We start from the raw sequence: 21245 nt of genomic DNA, 5'->3' as shown, positions 1-21245 counted from the left end.
AACATTAGTATGTGTATTTCTAAGAGTTGTTTATTTCTAACATTATAAAATAAATGTGACGGGCCAGTCGGGCAACTCGTGTAAAGAATTATGATGAGTTTGCTGACTTCAGTGGCATTCAATCCATTTACACTCATTGTTAATTTAGCCCTGAGATGTTTGTGAGGCCTTTTACATGCAGCTGGATTTATTCCCTTATTTCTGAGAGTGGAAGCTTTCCAACCACCTTCCTCCATCCTTAGTATATAGTGGAAAGGACTGGAAACCTCATACCCTTCTTTTTTCCCAGTATTACTGTTTAGTAATATTTTTTTAACTAACGCTTGTTTTAGGATAATGATGGCAAAAAGGACCCAATTATCCTTACGGTTTCGTTTCAAGTGCCATAGGAATCACCACATTCACTCATTTGATATCATGCCTTGCTATGACATGCTGGGGCCTACACCATCAACAGGTAGGGGATGAATGGTTTCTTTTGGGGGGGAACTTTATCAGGGAATCATTCCACTTATGGCTTTTTATACCCATCATATAGTTGTATAAATTGCATAATGTTCCAACTGTGCCTTGTGACATGCAGGCTTTAGGTCTGTTTTAGTTCTGATGGTTGCAGTAGTCTCAGCAGACTACAGTCTACTGCAGAATTTGGGGGGAAACAGCACTTTTGCCTCATTACTAGCTTATGACTGTTACGCTTTAAAACTCCAGGCATCTTCCCTTTCCACTCCCAGAACATACATACACATGTTTTCTCTTCTCCCCGCCTTCCCGCAAGCCCAGGAACCATCAAACTTTTTAATCTGCTAATAAACTAGGTGTTCAGATACACTGTTTAATTTGTGCCATTCTTACTTTACTTAGTTAATAAAGTAACTATTGTATTTCTATGTGCACTTTGTATCTCTTCTAAACAATTTTAGATGTATGAGAATCATCGTAAGTATGTCTATGCTGCGGTTGGGAGGTATGAGTTTATTAGCTAATAGTAGCAATGAATCTGCCACAGCACAAATTTGCCATGAAGGTATATGCCCAGGGCCTCTGGGGGCTTGTAATCTGATCTGTTTCCTGCTACCTGTGTGCTATATGGCTTTGCCACTATTTTTGGTGAACACAGTGAAGGAAGGTATGTCTACAGGAGCTGCAATCACACTTCCAACTGCAGTGTACACATACGCCAAGTGTGCAATATCTGCACGTGCATGTATGTGTTAATCAGATATGATTATATAACACTGATTCAGAGTGATCTGAACAGATAAACTGTGAACAAGCAATGTGTTTTTCATATGACAAAATGTAACTATATACCTGTAAGAAGAAAGGATATAGGCCATACTTACAGCATGGGGAACTCTATCCCTGGAAACAGTGACTCTGGAAAAGATTTGGAGTGGGGGCAGATAATTGGCTGAATGTGAATGCCCAGTTTGCCAAAAGGATTAATGTTATCTTGGAAGGCATAAACGGGACTCTTGCATAAGAATACAGAAGTTATTTTACTGCTATATTTAGCATTGGTGTGACCATTGCTGAAATTCTGCATCCAGTTCTGGTGCCCACAATTCAAGAAGGATGTTGATGAATTGGAGACCATTCAGAGATGAGTCAGGAGAATGATTGAAAGATTGGCAAGTGTTATAGTGACAGACTCAGAGCTTAATCTATTTAGCTTAATAAAGAGTTGGTTAAGGGGTGACTTGATTGCAGTCTAAGTATCTACATGGGGAACAAATATTTAGTAGTGGCTCTTCTATCTAGCAGAGAAAGATATAACAGAGTCCATGGGCTGCAAGTTAAAGATAGACAAATTCAGATTGGAAATAAGGTGTAATTTTTAACAACCAGAGTAAGTAACTATTGGAGTAATTCACCAAGGATTGTGGTGGAATTTCTATCACTCACAATTTCCTAATTGAGCTTGGATGTTTTCTGAGAGAGATGCACTAGGAATTATTTTGGGAAAGTTCTGTGGCTTTGTTGTACAGGAAGTCAGAGTAGAAGATCACAATGTTCCCTTCTGGCCTGGGAATCTCTGAATCTATGAAAAATATGCAAATAGACAGTCACAACTAATTGTTCACAATTGATTTTTCATGCAGACCAAAGAACTGTGTGCATCGTGCAAAAATTGTGTACAATTTAAAAATACATTTTATGTATTTTTTTTAAATTGTCCCCAATTTTTTACTTTAAAATAACATCCCCTTTTTTCTAAAGATTGTGGAATGAGCTAAAATGGAGATGCCAAAGTCAGGAATTTCCTAATAGGGGAGCATTATTTTAATCATGCATGTGTCTGTCCATGTACATATATGCAGAACAAATAACAGTGATCAACCAGAAAATAGAGAGGGAGAGCGTGCAAGCATGTATGCAAACCTAGCAGTTTTTGGATAATCTCTTGCACAGGAAGTGTAAACGTGTGTTAAACATAATACTCTCCTAACAACATTACTGGGTCTTGAATGTTTTTGTATATCACCAAATTTGGTATAGATTGAATCTGGACATGAAGTGGGCTTGTTAATGTTATGGACTTGTTCAATATTTTGTAGCTGTTATGAAGTCTCATTATTTAAAACAAAGAAGTAAAATATTAGCGAATACAGTCTTATCCTTTTCTTGGTATTAGCAGGTATAAAACAGAGCTTTTATCGCAAGCTTTATCTCTGTAATGACACTGATGAAATCCAGATGTACTCAATGTGCTTGCTGCAGTACCAGGTTGAGTTTATCAAGACATCTACCATGAGGGTGAAAGACCTGATTCGTTTAGTGAAGCACTGGTTCAGGACTTCATTTGCTAAACCAACAGCACAAAACAAGTATGTAAATAACACCTGAGCCTCTTTTCCTTTTAACGTCCATATATTCTTGATGAAAGAACAACAGGGAGAACTGTATGATGGATTTTACATATTGTGTGCATTATGCTTCTCAACTATTTCTTAATGGCTGCTTTATAAGTGAACAAGAATGTGACCTTGCTAGAGGGCACTCAGGGATAGGGGAGGGGATGGAGAGGAAGAAAAAATATTGAACAGCTGTGCTGTTCTCTTTTCCCAATTAAAGTGACTCACTGTTGATTGGGAAAAAAGACTCTCCACCTGTGTGACTGACAAGCAGCTTTTACAACTGTTTGCCTTGGTGAACTTTTCAAACCTTTCCCAAAACTTTCCAACCAAATAGAGTAGAAATCTGGCACACACCAGTGAAAAAAAGTGAGCCGAGCCAAGCCTTTTCCAATAAGTAATTTCTACTTATTTATTAATTCTGAATTACTGTTCTGAAAAAATGACACAGTGCATAGGTAGAATATATGTTCTGGAAAGTAAAGTGAAGGAAGAATGGTTTTGTAGCTAACACTCTGGACCCAAACTCAGATCCTAGTTCAATTTTCAGATCTGCTCTAGCCTTCCTGTGTGACCTGAGGCAAATCAGTTAGGGTGCATCTACACAGCACCCTAAACTCGAAATAAGATATGCAATTTGTGCTATGCAAATTGTGTATCTTATTTAGAAACTATTTTGTAATAGCTTATTTTGAAATTTGATGCATCTACACAGCACCAAGTTTCAAAATAATGGGCTGTTTTGAGCCATCCCTTATCCCTCGTGCAACGAGGTATACTGGGCTGGCGAAATAGTGCACCCATTACTTCAAAAAATATTTTGAAATAACATGTGGCTTGTGTAGACATGGGGTAGCTATTTCCCAAAGTATGGGGTAGGTTGGATCTGGATTTTGATGTCTGGACAGCTCTATCTGAATCAAATCTATTGTGAGGCTTCAAAAAGTGAGTTCCTTTATTTTACCTTTCCTTTTGTTCAGTTCTGCCTTTGCACTTGTAAAAACCTTTTGGTCATAGGTTATATCACATTTCTGATGTGAACACGATCATCCTCACTTCTTGGGATGATTGGTCACACACATCCTGAACTTCAAATTTGCTGAGTCATCACTGATTTCAGCTCTTTCCCCTTTAGCCGTTTTCATATGGGCCAGATTCACGTCAAGTTTTTCATGGGGAAAAAAACCACCAGCTGCAAACATTTCACCAAAGGGGGTGGAGGGTGAGGGGGGCTGCAACTAGCCTGCTTTTTCACAAAAAACAGCCACCCTTGCCTAGAGCAGTAATATGATTCAGTGTGTTTGCTTCCTCTGGCAGGGGTCTGAAGTCTCCAGTGGGCCTTTATGCTTTCCTTTGCTGCCAGCTGCAGTAGTCCTCAATGGTGCAGGGAAGGGCATTTAGGATCTTCCTGTGGTACTGAATGTGCATCTAGTCTTAGGTGGTGCTGAGAAAGTTGTGTATGCTGAGGAAAGCTGATGTGTGAGATGGTGCATCTTGCATGTGGCTGAGAAAGTGACAGTGGTGTGATATGACAAAAAAATCATGAATTACATTGCTGCTGTTTGCTTTATCTCTGTATACTACTCTGTATGGAGTAGATGAGCTAATAGATTATAGACATGGCAAAGACCTATGGTTCAATACTGGCCAATGAAAGAATGACAGCCCTCTTCTCCCTGATGCTTATTGGGTTAAATCCATTTCCCCTCATGTTTGCAAGAAGTAGAAACTTTGTTTATCATAGATACTTGGCCAGCATTGAATAAATTTCTCCTAATACATTAGTTGCAATAAATGTCACACTTTTGCAGTGGATGTGTTCATTTAAGAGCATTATGTGCAGTATAGTACTTTGATTGCTATGGGTTCTATGATTCAGATGTGCCATCTAATATTTTCTCTTGTGAATAATGAGAAACAAAATCATGTATGAAAGTCCAAAATTACCAAGACATACACCCATTCTGTTCAGAAATTCGCCCTCTCCAGGCCTGCCTATGGGGGGAAAGCTCTCCCAGGGCTCAGTGATACAAAAGGGCCTGGAACTGCTGCTGTATGCTCCAGGGAGCCCTGAGGGAAGACACACTGCTCTCTGGGTGGTTCTGAGAGTGGCCTAGCCTCAGCCCCAGGCCCTCCCCTTCTGGGGGCATGGAGTAGCCACCCTCCTTTACCTTGCCCAAGGGCCCAGCCAGGCTGTCATTCCTGCTAGCCCTTTCAAGAATGTCTTGCTCCTTTAGTACCTCATTTGAAGCCCATACAAGCTAGTGAGGACCCAGACCATTGGTTTCACTGGGTTTTGGGTTAAGTCCACAAGGTAAGTCCACACCGCAGTAAACAGATAGGATTGTTAGGACTGAGCCTCAGCCATGCAGTTCAGGGCCGGCCCCAGAAGCTGGAGGTACATGATGCTTCTGGGGCTGGGCCCAAGAGCAGTACCTCCAACCTCCAGGGCTGGTCCTAGGCTGTGGTGCATCCGGGGTGGCCTGTGGCTGCAGTGCCTCCAGGGCCAGCCCCAGACTGCATGGCTGTGGCAGCGGCACCTTTGGCCTCCGGGGCCAGCCCGGGGCTGCGTGGCTGCAGCAGCAGCTTCCCCTGCCTGTGGCCATGGCAGTGGTGTCTCCAGCCTCTGGGGTTGCGGGGCCTCTGGCCTCCGGGACTGAGCCGCGGCCGCAGCAGCGGTGCCTCTGACCTCTGTGGACATGGTGCCTTCAGTCTCCAGGGCCGGCCCTAGACTGTGTGGCTGCCACGGCAGCGGACCCTCCCTCTGGGGCATCTGGGACAGCATGGCTGCAGCCATTGCTGAAAGGGGGCATGAAGCCAGGTAAGCCCCTCATGCCCAGAACCACCCACCCCAATCCCGTCACTTCCCTCCCTCCTAAAACCCAGCACCCCAGCTTGCTCTGACACCCTCCTTTGTTATTGCATCCTCTCTCCTGGCCACACACTGCACCCTCCCTTGTTCCTACTCCCTCCACCTAGCTAGTTACCCTACTCCCAGCCTGCTTCTGCACCCCAGCTCCCTCCCAGATCCTGCACCCCATCTCTATTCTAATTGCTGGCAGCCCTGTCTCACGCACTGTACCCCTAATTTTTGTCCCTACCCCAGTGCCTAAGGAAGTCCATAAAATCCACTGATTCCAGAACCCCAGAAAAGTAAATCTGATCTATGGAAAGCCCTGAACATCAGTCCTGAACCTTCCTTTCCCCTCACCCCATGTTGCTGGGGCACCAGAGGAGTGAGGTGTCTCAATTGGGGGCCACATCAGTGAGCATTGGAGTTTTTTTGCTTCTCATTTGTGTGGTCCCCAACTGTTTTTTTTGTGGGTCAGTGACCCCCGACCCAAAAAGGGTTCTCCACCCCTGCCATAAAGAAAACATTGAAACCTTTTGTGTTGGACATAATATTTTACGTTATTTAAAATGAAGTTTGATAAACTAACATTAGAGTTAAAACACTTAATCTGTTTAATAATTTATATTAAACCATTCTTACTAGCTGCAGCTGGTTTAAAAAAAAAAATGCGGCCACTGTACCCATCAGGGTAGTTCTCAATTCTGCCCCTTCCACTTGAGGCCCCTTTTGGGTTGGGCTGTGCCCCCTTCCAAAATTTGTAAAGTGGCCCCCATTCCAAAATTATTGCCCACCCCTGACCTTGGATCCTGGCTTGACTCAGACTTTGACCCTCCATCCCCATGGGGCCCTCAGATCCTGGATCCAAGCCCTGAATTAGCATAGTTTATAAACAGATGAAAGCCTAAGGCACTCTAATGATTTAAGTTGAATTTGAATGCTGGGCTTAAATGGCAGGGTCGACATACCCATAAAGAGTACCAAGGTTCCTTGGATATGTCTCCATTGCAATAAAACATCTCTTGTGCGGCTATAAAAATTGCAGTGTAGCTGTTCATGGTCAGGCTGGTGCCTGGGCTCTTGTTTGGGTCATTATGGGGTCCCAGAGCCTGGCTGCCAGCCTGAGCTACAATTTTATAGTCTCAGGCTCACAGGGCTCTGGCTATCAGTCAGATGACATGGGCAAACTACAGGTGGTTTATTGCAGTGTAAACAGACGTTCCCCCTGAATCTGATTTTTGCACCGGTGAAGTCAAATGGGAGTTTTGTCCTCTACTTCAGTAGGAGCATGATTGAGGCCTTAAACTGAAGCCATTTCTGTTTTGGTGGCATAGGGTCTGTCTCTTTCCTTCTTTCTCTCCACCCAATGCTACAATGTAATGAGAGGCATTTGTGATGGGAACAAATAGTTCCAATTCTTCTGTTGGTATCATGAGTATATTGGGCCGTAGAGCTTGTGCTATGACTTGTGACTTCCGGCATCTATGGTTCAGCTTGCACAGTAGAATATATGGCATATTCTTGTCTTTGTGGTATTCTGTACCTGATCTGGGCATATTTGTAACTTAAACAAGAAATTGCTCTCTCCGTTTTATTGATCAATTTTCTTTATTATGAAGACTGAAATAAACCTTTCAGTGCCTACTTGAGGGGTCTCACTGCTGGTGACGAGCACTGTGGATAATGAAGAGCATGAAAGGATAAAGATGACTTGCTGCTTGCTAGTGTTTGTTTTTACTTGAACTTTGTTTGTAAGTTTCCTGTGTATGCTTTGTGCTGTGCTAAGTGTGTGTTCTGTGTATTTAGGTTTCGCAGACTTCCTTCTTCCTATGCTGTAGAGCTCATCACAATCTTCATCTGGCAGCTGGCCGGGAAACCAGTCTGTTTCAGCTTGGTTCAAGGGATGAGAGCTATCCTGAAGTTTCTGGTTAGATACACAGAAATGTGCATCGTTTGGCACAAACACTACAGCCCAAACTGTATGATTTTCAAAAAGGTGATTCAGAAGGAAACTAGGTAATTATATGGGAAAATGTTCACTGTCCTAAATATACCCATCCGACAGATTAAGCAGAATTCTGCTTCAGTCCTTAGTGAATCATGGGGAAAAGGAGGCCCCATAACTCATGGAAGGCAATGCAAATACCCTTAAGATATGACTAACATTCTTTAAAGAGAGATACAAACTATGGAGTGATTGTGTGTATTAACCTATTTACAGATGGATACTCCCTTTACTATTATAGATAGAGACTGTACACAGAAAGTGAAATTTACCCCACTGTATATAGCCCACACAAAGGACTAAATATTAAAGGGAGAATTTTCTGTAACTAGTTGATAGAAGCATTTTCTTCCTTTGTGCATCCGGCCTGAGGCACTCTACTACTCCAGTTGTCATGAGAAGTGTGCCTGTCGGAAGACCTTCAAAGACCTATAAGTGGACTTGGAAGGATCCAATTATCAGTAAATGTTAGTAAGTGTTGATTTCACTGCATACAAATGGTAAAAAAAAAGTTGACCTATGATAATAAAAAATTAGACAAAGAACATATCCTTGAGAAGTTAGTTTGATTTAAGAATATTTACATTTTATGTTTCGGCTTATGAGATTAAGAATTTGTGTTTTAACAAGTAAACTTCATTACCTTTTGAATCTCATGGTTTGTCATTAAATAATTGTCTGAACCTTTCTCCATAATGTCATGAAACTATGAAATTTAAGTTGATAATTTACAAAAATGCTTAAAATAAGCATAAATAGTATCTGCCAACATTATATAAAAATTGAATTCTGCTAGGCCTATGTATAAGACAGGGCATTACTGTGAGATCCAGATATGTTCCAAATTATGGAATTTAACTTCTGGCAAGCTATCAGAGCTCTTTTTTGTTTATGCTTTTACTTAGTTTGTGTAGCACATAGCGCAATAGAGTCCTAGATCATGAGTGGGGCTCCTAGGTGCTACCATTACACAAATATATAGTTGTAATAAGTTTAAAAACTCCTATAGATTTTTTGCTTGCAAAAAGATGTATTAAGAAAATATGGAGAATCCATGATTAAACATATGTCAGAAAATGACATAGTTTAAGATTTCTTTGTACATCTCCTAGCACAAGGGCATATTGCTCCATGATTAGGACTTCTTGGTACTAAGGTCATACAAATAATAAATAACAATTATGTGCTGTTAGCATGTATGTTAATCTTTAATTACTTGATTACATAATCTCAATTTCATATGTTATAGAATACATTTTAGAAAGGGTCACATACATAGATTGTGTAGCATCTTATAATTTCAAGTTTTACACATGCACTATTACTGTCATAGGATACCACCTGTCTGCATTGGCTTGATAATCTGTAGTATTGCTCATAAGTACAATTACTATGTATCTTTCATATAAATGACTTGTATGGGCTCTGCTTGACTGGCACACTGATGGAAGACTGTGCTGCTATGTGGGTCTAATGCTTTAGAACCACATCAGCCACCAAATCAGAGATTCATTTAACTGCACATCCAGTAATGTGATCTATGCCAGCAATGTCCCACTACAATATATATTGGACAAACCGGACAGTACGGGAAAGAATTAATGGACACAAATCAGATATCCAAAAAGGCAACACACAAAAACCTATTGAGGAACACTTTAACCTCCTGGGCACTCATTAAGGGATCTCTAAGTTGCTGCTTTGTTTCAGACCAATTCCACAAGTCAAATACACAGAGAAGGATTGGAACTCCACTTCATTCTCAAGTTTAACTCTCACGCTAATGGTTACATCACGATATTGGATGGCTCGCCATTATCAACCAACCATGCAATGAAAGTGCCAATGGTTCTTGATGTCTGTATAGAATCTGGTATTAGAACTCTTCCTATTAGAATCTGGTATTAGAACCTAATGCATATTAATGGTTCTTATCTGCATCTTTTAACTATTTAGTCTTTAAGATGCTAATAGACTATTTGTTGTTTACGTTTTTCCTGTTACAGACTGGCTCAGCTAACCCTTTGAAACTTATTTACCCAATGTCCTCTTCATCTTCTTCCAAAATCCCCCTCCCCCTTTCCTTCCCTTATTTATTCTTAGATCTGGATCTCCAATGCTCCGGACATCTGAAGAAGTGGGCTGTGCCCACGAAAGCTCATGATACCATCTACATGTTTTGTTAGTCTATAAAGTGCTACCAGACCATTTGTTGTAACGCAAAAAAATTAAAAAACAGACTAACTTGGCTACCCCTCTGAAACTTAGAAAAAGTTGTATGGTGATATCTTGTATCATTTAAGAATGTGATCACGTAATAATAAAAACTGCATTGTAATGTGTGTGTATATATACACCCCCACACACACCAGAGATAGAATTAAGGACATTTAGACAAATATAACTTGGCATTTTCTGTCTTTTTGTATTCTGTGAAGGCTTAATACTTTGTTAATATAAGGAGAATAGAGTATGTTTAAGTTGTAATATAAAGTTCAGGCAAACAATCCTGCATCAATAGTTCTATTGCTTATGAAACATTTAAAACATTAAAGAAATAATCAAGGAATAAGAGTACTTCTGGGCTACATAGATTTCCCCATGTGTCTGTCCCTTTTAAATGAGTAAGTAACATGACCAGAAAAAAGAGGTGATGCTATGTGATTCTAAAATCAAAAGGGATTGAAGAATGAAAAGGTCACACTCCTACAGCTTTGCCTCATGGCCTGTGTATTATCAAGTTCATCCCTTTCTTTGTTTTCTGTTGTTACAAAGTGCATCTGTCTTTTGGGGGGGGGGGGGGGGCCTTAATTTATTACCTCAGACAGTGTGAGAGAAGTGGTAGAAGTCCCTGTTAAGGACAATAATACAGTAGTAATAGACTATATAAAGTAAAACATGCTTTATTCTACTTTCAAGCAGGATACATCTGACATTTTTTTGAAACATCAGATTTTTTTCATCTTATTACAAATAGTGCTGCTTTCCAATGCCAGTGGGTTAGCTTTTGGTTGGTTATATAGTTACATCAGAGCTACATTTGTGTGTTTGTGGATTTCTAGATCTCACCTCTAGGTATTGATTTAATTGATTCTTATTTTTCTCTCAGGCCAGTTGTTTTGGATCCTACAAACCCAACATTTAACATGTGCAAGAACAGTAATGCTTGGGATGAAGTGGCTCATGTGGCAAGACGGAGCCTCCTTAAGCCTCTTTTTAATGGTGTGCAAGCAAAGGAGCCCTGGCTTTTTACAAATGGCTGGTAAATACAACCACCATCACCAAGCTAATACCTTCTCTTAAGTCCTGTCTAATAGCTTTACCATGGCAGAAATATTGTAATATAAAGAAATGGAAATAAAGAAGGGGAGGAAGTTTTGTTCTTATTCTTTAAATTCTTTGTCATTTCTTCTGAATAAACTAGACAAAATCTGCTCTAATCAGGGAATTAAACCATCTGCTTCATTTTAACCCTGTGTGAGAGAAGAAGCTATGCTTACCATCTCTTCCTTCTGTTTGTAAAAGTTCAAGCACTAGAATAACGAGGGCAATATTTCATAGCTCCTAAAACTCCTTCCTTACCAGCTTGCTAGAATTCCATAAAAGTTGGAGCATTGTTTACTTAAAAATGGACCATGGAAAGAACTGAATGGTTACACAGTTAAGATGACTATTTATAGCTACATAGCATCTGGTGAAACATTAATTTGCAATAGATCAATGGTGGAAGACTCTACAATAGGCTGTCTCTCAATACATTGTTAATATCTGGAAGTTTTGCCAACCACATATCTCCTGAGTATAAGATGAAGGGAAGGTTGGAAATATAGTGAAGAGTGGAGATAAATTATGTATCCAGAGTTTACCAATTGCATGTTTTATGGCAGCACTAACCATTTCAGTGTGAAAAGATACTGTTTCATATACAGGTATAACATAAGTAATTGGGACTACAGCCAAAAGCCTCACCTGAAGGTAAGCCGGAGAGACTGCATGAATTGCTGGAATGCTGGTTGTGGCAGGAGTGCTACTAAGAATAGGAAATACAGCATTGAGTATGAGAATTGATTGTACAAGATGCTTGAGAGTAAACAATCTCCCAGGGTCAGGCTAGTGATGAGGAAAAAACTAGACAGACAGAACTGGAGGGAAACTGAAGTGGGAAAGTAGTCAGCATCAATTTCCTCTGGGTACAATGCTGTGTTAGTCTTATGATGGTTAAATCAAAGTAAATTTAAAATGACTCTTGCACCAAATCCTGGATCTCAGATGATGCAGTGGGCTAGTATGAAGTAATTTATCTATGTGAAGATAACAGCTCACATAATTGAAAGAAAGAAATTAAAATTTCAAAAAAATCAAATTCAGTCCATTGTAAGTATCCTGTAGAACTGGTTTTTTTTTTCATTTAAAATATAAAAACCAAATTCCTTTGCTATTTACAAGCTGTTGTTTAATAGTTTGTGATGTTTATCTATCCATTTGGATATCAGGATAGACTTTAAACAGTTGTCATCAAATATAAAATAAAGCATGTGCCGTTCACTGATACTGTAAAAACATCATTGTACTCTGTGATTCATTGTGGTTTGAAAACACATCCTGAATGAAGATTATTTTTTCTAAGTGGCACATGCCAATATAGACACTAGTGCTTAGTTAATTACAGTTGAATTTGTTCTGAGAGTGTGTGAACGCCACCCAGTCTGTCTCCTGATGAGCCAGATAAATTAAAAATTCATAGTTTTCCATTATCTTGTATTTGTTTCAATGACATAATTGGCAAGATTCCACTTCCTGAAATTTTAATTGCATTGGTATATGTTTCTCAACTTAATATAACAAAGTGTTGCTATAAGATTGATTTCTGCTCTCAGCAGCGATGTTTTCACTTAAGGGTTCTCTCCAGGGGCAAAAATAAATAACTGAGAATGAAAAACATTTAAAAACCTTGTTGCTGCTACCCAGCACAGACTTTGATCACAGGTACTACTTTTGAAGCTGTTTTCTTTTTTAATTCTCCTATGGAAGCTCCTAGTACAAATGAACAGAATTACTGAGAAATGGATAGTGTCTTTTCTTGCCAGTACAAACTGCTCCTTACTAAATAACTTCTCCCAGAAATCTTAGCAAATGAGTCAGGTTTCAATTTTTTCATTTATCAAGTATGTTGCAGTAGTTCCCAGGGGCCTTCTGAGAAGAGGCCCAGCTATATTAGACCCTGTACAAACAGAATAGATATAGTTCTTGCCCAAAAAAGCTTGAAGACAACTGACATCTTGTCAAGATTCTTTTCTCTGAAGCTGAACTTTGTTTTACTTAACAGGCTTCCATCACCAATACACTAGGGTGAATGGTTTTCTAGCAGCAGCGCTATCATTCTTTCTGCACAAGTCCTGGTTTGCTCTTTCGCTTCACAAGGTGAGTACCTTCTTGGACTCCGCTTTACTTTGGAAAAACACCTACTTAATTATTTTACTATCCAAAGTATTCTTTTTTTCTATATCAAAACGTGTGATCCTTAAAAGTATTAATGGCCATATTCTTATAACACTGGGTGAACTAAATTGGAGCTGTGCTTCTTACACAAGAAAAATACCAGTTTACGTTAAGTCAATTCACTAATTCATCAGTGAATTGAAAACTCCCAGTCAGATGATTTTGCTGGAAAAAAGGTCTATGAATCAAGCTCTTGGTGGTGACATATTAGTTGCAGATCTCATAAATGCCAGTAGCTTAGTTTATAATAAGGCTTTTAACAATACTCTAAAACCTGACCTCTTATGTAGTATACCGTGAATTAGCGAATATAGCCTGCGAGTTGTCCATATTTTTACCTACCATGCCCTCTCCCCCCTGTGGGGTATATAGGTCTGCATCTTATGCAATTTGATTTTTACTCCTATTACAAGAAGACAAGATCAACATAATAAAATCAGCAGCTTCGATTTAATAATAATTCAATAAGAGCGGCAATGTTGTTGTGTTTACTAAATTAAAATAAAAGTTAAAACTTTACTTACTGTGAAGCTACTAAATAAATACATGTTAATACTTACGATACTGCAGCTTTATAGCTGGCAAGTGGCAACCACATTAAAGACAACCAGATTCTTTTATGAAGGTGGCAGAAGTCTCTGCGGGTTATGTACGTCCGCAGGTATTCTAATATATTTTTTACAAAAACTGCGATTAATACATGAGTGTGTGTTATACTTGGATGCGTGTTATATTAGCTAATTTACAGTAAGTCAATCCACTCTGATATTAAGTTGGCTTTTCTTTTCTTATTGCAAAAATGCAAGGAAAATATACAATTTAAGACACCGAAGGTCAGTCTATACTGCAATGAGTACAAGTAGACATCTCAGAGCTAGCTTTAATTTAGCTATTTCTGGTACCAGAGCATTGGGGCCTGAAAGGGTCTGGGCTTCAATGAAGCCTGTGTTGCCAAGGCTTTACTGCTTTGGTACCCAGATTAGCTTGGATATGTCTGTATGAGCTGCATTTACATTGGGATTGTAATGCAGACCTAGTATTAGACAGATATGATCAAAAATCCTGTACTACAGTTTGAACCTCTCTGATCCAGCAACATCTGTGGTCTGGCATGATCTTAGTTAGCTGTACGTTCACTTATCATGAGCGTGACCAAGTTTCCCATGTTGTTTTACAGATACCAGCCCTGGCTCTGAGTGTTCTGTGATATTATTTGGCTCTCATTTACCCCTCAATGTTTTCTCAGAGCTCAGTCAGCACTGGAAATATTGGCAATACTGCTAGACAATATTGGCCTCCTATGGTCCAGTCAGTTCCTGAGGGTGCCACACTGGAGAGGCTCAACCTGTACTAAATAGTTGTACATTCAGTGAGGCTTTTGCAGAATAGCTGTGTTTAAACTGTACTATTTTTATAGTCTATGCTACTGGAAGAATCTTCCTACAGTAACACAGAGAAAATAAATCACACAGACAACAGCAATACTATTTGCTTGCTTTGTCACTAGGAAACCAGAATGGTAATGTAGAGTGTGTGTGACAGGCCTTTATGCATAAACTATATTCCTTCATGTCATCTGGTACTAGTAATGTCTAGCTTTTCAATCAGAAGATCTGTACAAAACCTGTAACCAAATATTTCCTTTATTTTTGTACTAGTTTCTCTTACTGAGGAAGATTTTGTACTGATCAACATTGTATATCACTAACATGCCACCAAAGTTTTCCGCAGCAATTTTCTGTTCAAGTTAGCTTTAATACATCATGGCTACGTCTACACTGGCCCCTTTTCCGGAAGGGGCATGTAAATTTCACGAGACATCGTAGGGAAATCCGCGGGGGATTTAAATATCCCCCGCGGCATTTAAATAAAAATGTCCGCCGCTTTTTTCCGGCTTTTAAAAAAGCCGGAAAAGAGCGTCTAGACTGGCCCCGATCCTCCGGAAAAAGTGCCCTTTTCCGGAGGCTCTTATTCCTACTTCAAAGTAAGAATAAGAGCCTCCGGAAAAGGGCACTTTTTCCGGAGGATCGGAGCCAGTCTAGACGCTCTTTTCCGGCTTTTTTAAAAGCCGGAAAAAAGCGGCGGACATTTTTATTTAAATGCCGCGGGGGATATTTAAATCCCCCGCGGATTTCCCTACGACGACTCGTGAAATTTACATGCCCCTTCCGGAAAAGGGGCCAGTGTAGACATAGCCCATTTGTATACCACTTCATGGACCAAGGGATACTGTTTCTGTTTAGATCTGAAGTTGAAAATATTTTCTTTCAAATATGTGATTTCTTCGGCTCTAGAGAATACACAAAACAGCAAATGCAAGTGACTATGGGCTACTTCCATGTGTGACCTAACTGGCAAGAATTAGAATTCAGTGTTATAATCCTACTTCAGAGCAACAGGGTTGTGCTAGTGATAGCCACTTAGGGCCAGGTCCATTTGATCATTATTTGAGGATGGGGTAATTTGGTTGCTGTAGATCTGGCTTAGTGCTAAACTCAGTATTTCCTTCTTTTCTTTGTAAAACCGTAATTCTTGTCCAGCTTTCCTGGCTTCCTCCAGTTCTCTCTGTGCCACTTGTAGCTCTTGGGAAATAATTCCTGGAGATTCTTGTTCCTTCATAATCCAGTCCAGGGCCATATGACTTCTCATCCTTTCATCTAAGGAATACTGGGAATAATAGGAAATTACTTCCTATTACCCAAGAAATTCACAATAGAAATAAGTTATTAACATAATGATTCTCCTTGTAGTCAAACAGGCTCTAATAGAACTTCTCAGCTTCTGTTCTGAAATTTTAGCCAATGTATTCCAGAATATAACAGCAAATGTGTATCTTTCAAACACTGCTATCTTAAAGAAGCTAATGAAGTTTAACATTTATCTTAATTTTAAATTAGGATATTTCATATAATGTGCATTTTTTAAAAACAATCCTTATTTTTGTTAACATGCCATAAAGATTTTGAAGGAATTATTGTACAAACAATTTAGAATTTTACACTGTATTGCATTACTCTCTAGGGAGAATCTCAAAGCTCTTTACAAGTATAAGACTCAATCCTGCAAAGACTTATACATTTACTCAACTTCACAGGCACTTCTTAACGTGTGTGTGTACGGACTGAGGCCTATGTTTGTAATGACCTGCAAACACTTGTGTAATGACTCTGAACTTGTGGACTCTAGTCAGATCAGGGTCTGAAACATATATACAGACCTTGCACAGAGATTGTGTCAACCACCAGTGAAATCCAACCCCATGTGAGATGACACATAGCAGTTGTTTAACGATACATTACATTGAGTAAACACTGCCTTTCTAGAGGAGGAAATTAAGAATACCTCAGGCACCTGTGCTTCCAGAAGGAATGTTAGTAATTAGAAAGTATATTTGTATACAAAATCTTCTAGGGCTCTTTATACTGCAATTAATATTTGCAAGTACATTGAGAAATAACTGTAACAGAGATGTCTGAAAATGAATTTTTCCTCTTTGGATAACATTTGCTGTACAGCTCACGAATCATCTTGAAGCATTTATATTTGAATTAAAAAAAATAAAAGTAATCATGAACGCATTCAAGCAAATACACTTCCAAGTATTTTTACAAAAACAGAAGATGAGAATAAATCTAGTCTATAGTTTATTGCAGTAAATTTTCTAACTAATTTTCCATGTGTCAATTGGTGAACTAGGCACTAGATCAGAAGCAGAGATCTTTTCAATAACTTTAGTTTTCAGTGGCCGTTTTTTTTACAGTCAGTTTCACTATCGTGGTGCTGCAGGGTTTGGAGTTCAGGCACAGTAAGGGAAGGTGTTTTGTTGAAATAATTATTTTAATAAAAAAATTAAAAGCCATGAAAATATTTATATATGTTCCAGTAGATACTTGAGGACCAAATGTAAATGGATCATCCACATAATTTATACTTAAAATGGGAACGGTAAGCACAAACCTTTAAATAACTGAAGAAGAAGAAGAATTAAAACAAAAGGAGGCTAATAGAATAGTTATACCTAAGGTTGTTTTCTTTCACCTTAGTCAATGCATAACAGACTATTATTTGGTCATCAGAAGAAACTGCTTTTCTAAATCTCTTTATAAGGGTCACCTCTGCACACATTTGTTTTTGCTTCTCTAAATCTCAGGTCCTGGTTGGATACGCCAGTCACACTGTGACAGCTGATTGTAATCTCTTACCTGACGGGAACACTTTGTTTCACGTAAGGCTTTAAGGCTTCCATTCCAGTGCAGTAGCTGAAAGACTATCATCAGCTCCTGTGGAATGAAAACACATTAATTACTGATGGAAATCTTCAAAAGCATCACCTTTGCTCTTTTAAACTGAATAAGATAGTGTAGATTAGGTATCTAAAAGTGATGCCATAAAGAAACAAAATTGACTCTAATCACATTAAAGGGTGTAATGCATTAATGAAAGGCATATGGCCATCTAGCTGAAAGCTACACATTCCAGAGAGAACAGGCGATAATCCCAGTATAGTGTACAACATTCCCACTCTCTATTGTACAGGTTCTAGGGCTAGATTCTAAAAGCTCGGCCTTTACTCACAGGATAGAGAGCACTTAGGGTCCCACAAGAAGCACCAGCTTCATGGTGTTCAGTCCCTTCATAGTCCCAACATGTGTGAACTATTGTTGAAACCACAGTAGAATACCTTTGTTCATCTACATAGTGATTGCATTACAAGTCTAACTATTTACTTTACACTGTGATACTGCTATGGAAAGCACCACCCCAAACCAAATTTTGTTCATTGTTTAAAATTAAAATTAACACTCTCTCATGAACCAAACAGGAGCAGAAGTATATCACCACTAACTGACATTTATCAATAATCCAAAAGCTCTTTGAATTCAATAGGGTTACATAACTTAGCAAGGATACATTTTCTGTTGTAGGCAAAAAGAGGAACACAATGTCAAAGTTAATACTGGTGTCTAATAAACTTCTATTGTGGGACATCCATTTTTCAGCACATGCTTTTCCCCCATTAAATTATCACTGATTATCAGGACTTTTGTTTAGATAAAAATGAAATGGAAACTGTAAATTACCAGTTTTTTATAGTGAAACAAGAATAGATCAGTAAAAAAAAAAAAAAAGATTTAAAATTGGAGCTTGGCTTACCTAACAGGGCAAAAGCTAAACTAAATGACTCTGTGTACATTTGAACTCATTTTGAGGCGCTGTTTCAATATTTACTACATATGAGAAAAGTAGCCTATCTTTGGCTCCCACATTATATGCAGAGCATGTGGAGAATTTTACTTCTAAATACTGTTTCTTTTACAAAGCTAAATTAGATTAATTTTAAAAACTTTGTTTTGTAAACTTTGCCCTGATACATCAGGTCAGCAATTTTTTTAGACCTGTGCATTAGTGTGCACAATTTATTACTAATGTGATTGCCTCATTTTTACAGATGGAAAAAGTTAGCAAGCAGGTTAAATGACTTGCTAAAGGCCTCAGAGAGAGTTAGCTCCAGGATGCATACAAAGGACTTCTGTAAAATCCGTACTAATGCCTGGAACATATTTAGCAAACATCATTCAGACCTGTTTATTGTGGGAGCAGACAGCACTTTTTATTGGCTTTGAAGACACATTACTGGGGCCCTGGGCTTAGTAAACATTAGAGTTAGATTGATGGATGGAGATAAAGATGATGATCTCACTGCAAATCTCGCCTTAACTGGGAGTCCCACTTTACCTCAATGTCACAGGAGATGATGTACTGGAAATTAATACATACCAGAAATGTTATGGCCTAAACCTATCCAACACCTGACCCCTCCTGGGAAGGCCCATCTTTCCTAATGAGGAAAACCAAAAGGATTCGATGTATAGGCCAGGAAACCTAAACTAGAGCCTGAAGAGTATCCCCACCCTTAAAAAAAAAAAATTAAATTCAATAAAACAGGCAAAAGATGAGAGAGGTGGGTGTTAAAAAAATTGTGACAGGACCTGCTAAAAGGGAAATGAAGGATCTTTGAAAGAGACATTGCAATTTAAATGTTAACCAAAACCACCCCAATATGCTGACTCATGAATAATTAGAAAGGGGCCTAACCAAGTCTCTATTACGAGAGCCAAGAACCCCCCTGCCCGACAGAGGATGTAGTATGTGGCCTTTAACACACAAACCAGAGTCTGGTGAGTAGTATCAACTCCTTTGAATTAAGAAAACTACATCTAAAAGTGTGACAGAAGCTAAAATGCAAAAAGAGGGGTTTTAAAAGTCTTGCAAAGAGATGTTTTTAAGGAAAAAGGACTATTTGAAAACACATGTTATAGCTAAAAGCATAGCATGTGGTCCCACATGCATAACTGAAGAGAAATCTGTAAAAGATGTATAGTGATACTTTATTTATCTAAGTGATATTTTTTACGCAATTGTTAAAGATTGATTTTATTTAAATCATTGTTAATAACCACCTCTGAGTATTAAGAGAGGGAGAAAATGCAAATGGGAATCCCAAAAGACGGAGACATTAGAGGTTGTGAATTCTTGTAGGTATTAGGTATTCTCATTGTTGCAAAAGGTCTGCCAATAACTTTGAAATGTCATTTAATCCCATCTCACCCTTCCTCAATTGTTAATCTTAATAAATGGAAAATCATTCATTTTTTCTTCTTCTTTTTTTTTAATTTGAATTGGTATCCTTCACTTGCTCGTTGACCAAACCAAATCTGAAGTTTACTATAGGCAGGGTACAGCTCAGCCCACTGCTTGGGCTTCTTGAAATATGTAGTTCAAAATTCACATCTCAGAGTAATAGTGAGGTTGTGCCATCTCATTTGGTTAGTCATTTCCCTTTTCCACTAATTTGAATATTATTTTTACATTACTTATGTATTTGCTTGTCCCAGTTAGATAAATCTGAATGCTCAGAGGCAGTGTGCATGAACTAGTCTTGATTCATAAACAGTTTAAAAAAAAAAAAAAAAAGCCCTAAATTACAGTCAGTTGGTGATTCAGATACACATACTCTTCTTCCTAGTCTATTTTTCATTGGAAATAAATAATAAATTAAATAATTTGAAAAATAAGTGGGGTCATTTTAAAAACCTCATCCCATAAACATGTTCTTTTCATATAGCTCTATATTTATTGAGACCTAGCTAAAGGAATCATGTTTATACATGAGGTTTTTAGATATTTTTTGTGTATTTGGAAGGATATGAACAAACAGATCTGCCTGGAGATTGTATTAGCTCTCCAATATTTTAAATGTTTGAAGGCATTACTCAAGGACAACATCTCTCAGACTAGACTATAATGTTGCAAAGACTAGCTGACAAAGTACAATAGATAATTACCATTCCTTCCAATCACCAGGCATTCAAATAGGAATATTTTTCCCTTTATACACTACATTAGACAATATTTAGCTATTCATGGTAAAATCAAATGTGACGTGCAGTGCTGGATTTCTGACTTCCCAATATGTGCTAAAGCAGTAGAATACTTGCATTGTCTTTAGCACAGAATTTCTATAGGAATGCATATATGTAAATAAAGAATATTACTGTTCATCGAAATGCAGAGACCTTATCAGTTTTTGGTTAGTTCCCAAGGTATAGTCTTCAATAATTCAATATAAGACAACTGCCACTTTTAATTAGGGATTAGAACAAAACTCAGTTTTAAACAAAATCATCTGGATAATTGCTATCAGCATTCACCGAATACTGAATATGAATACAGAACTACAGAGGATATGAACGGGAATCAGAAGATGCACACACCAAAGATCTGGATGGAAGGAGGGTCTCTTCTATAATAGCCACTTTATGATAATTGGCATTTGTTTTTATGGCTTTTAGTCACTCAGATTTGAAGTTTGATCTTAAATTTAACTTTCCTCATTGTTGCTACTCTGTGCTGAGCCCTCAACTGAAATGCATCCACCATACTTCTATTTTGACAAACACTTATAAATGTAACAACAAATAGTCTAGTAGCACCTTAAAGACTAACAAAACATGTCAATGGTATCATGAGC

The 21245-nt window shown here is 38.5% G+C and overlaps 2 protein-coding genes across 10 annotated transcripts in view; one reads left to right on the top strand and one right to left on the bottom strand.

The window, feature by feature from the left end:
- Window positions 1-14816, top strand: part of LOC102451369 (2'-5'-oligoadenylate synthase 1-like) — a 28439-nt gene extending 13623 nt beyond the window's left edge. For 4 of the 7 annotated variants that reach the window (XM_025188349.2, XM_075932087.1, XM_075932091.1 and 1 more), the window contains 4 exons: window positions 333-457; window positions 2639-2831; window positions 7516-7725; window positions 10824-14816. In XM_025188349.2, coding sequence (XP_025044134.2) covers window positions 333-457; window positions 2639-2831; window positions 7516-7725; window positions 10824-10980 — 685 coding nt within the window. In that variant the 3' untranslated portion in view covers window positions 10981-14816. Of the gene's footprint in view, window positions 1-332; window positions 458-2638; window positions 2832-7515; window positions 7726-9424 lie in introns of all 7 variants that reach the window. The other 3 variants (XM_075932089.1, XM_075932090.1, XM_075932092.1) reach the window with 3 other exon arrangements.
- Window positions 14817-14864: 48 nt separating this feature from the next.
- LIX1 (limb and CNS expressed 1) overlaps window positions 14865-21245 on the bottom strand; it is a 40963-nt gene continuing 34582 nt past the window's right edge. For 2 of the 3 annotated variants that reach the window (XM_075932093.1, XM_075932095.1), the window contains exons 5-7: window positions 17416-17493; window positions 15405-15904; window positions 14865-14991 (exon numbers count right to left, since the gene is read on the bottom strand). In XM_075932093.1, the coding sequence (XP_075788208.1) occupies window positions 15620-15904; window positions 17416-17493 (363 nt within the window). In that variant the 3' untranslated portion in view covers window positions 14865-14991; window positions 15405-15619. The remainder of the gene's footprint in view (window positions 14992-15404; window positions 15905-17415; window positions 17494-21245) is intronic. The other variant, XM_075932094.1, reaches the window with a different exon arrangement.

Source organism: Pelodiscus sinensis, chromosome 6 (assembly GCF_049634645.1).
Source record: "Pelodiscus sinensis isolate JC-2024 chromosome 6, ASM4963464v1, whole genome shotgun sequence".
NCBI classification, from domain to species: domain Eukaryota; kingdom Metazoa; phylum Chordata; order Testudines; family Trionychidae; genus Pelodiscus; species Pelodiscus sinensis.
Note: the sequence above shows the minus strand (reverse complement) of the source record. Positions and strands in the feature narration are given on the sequence as shown.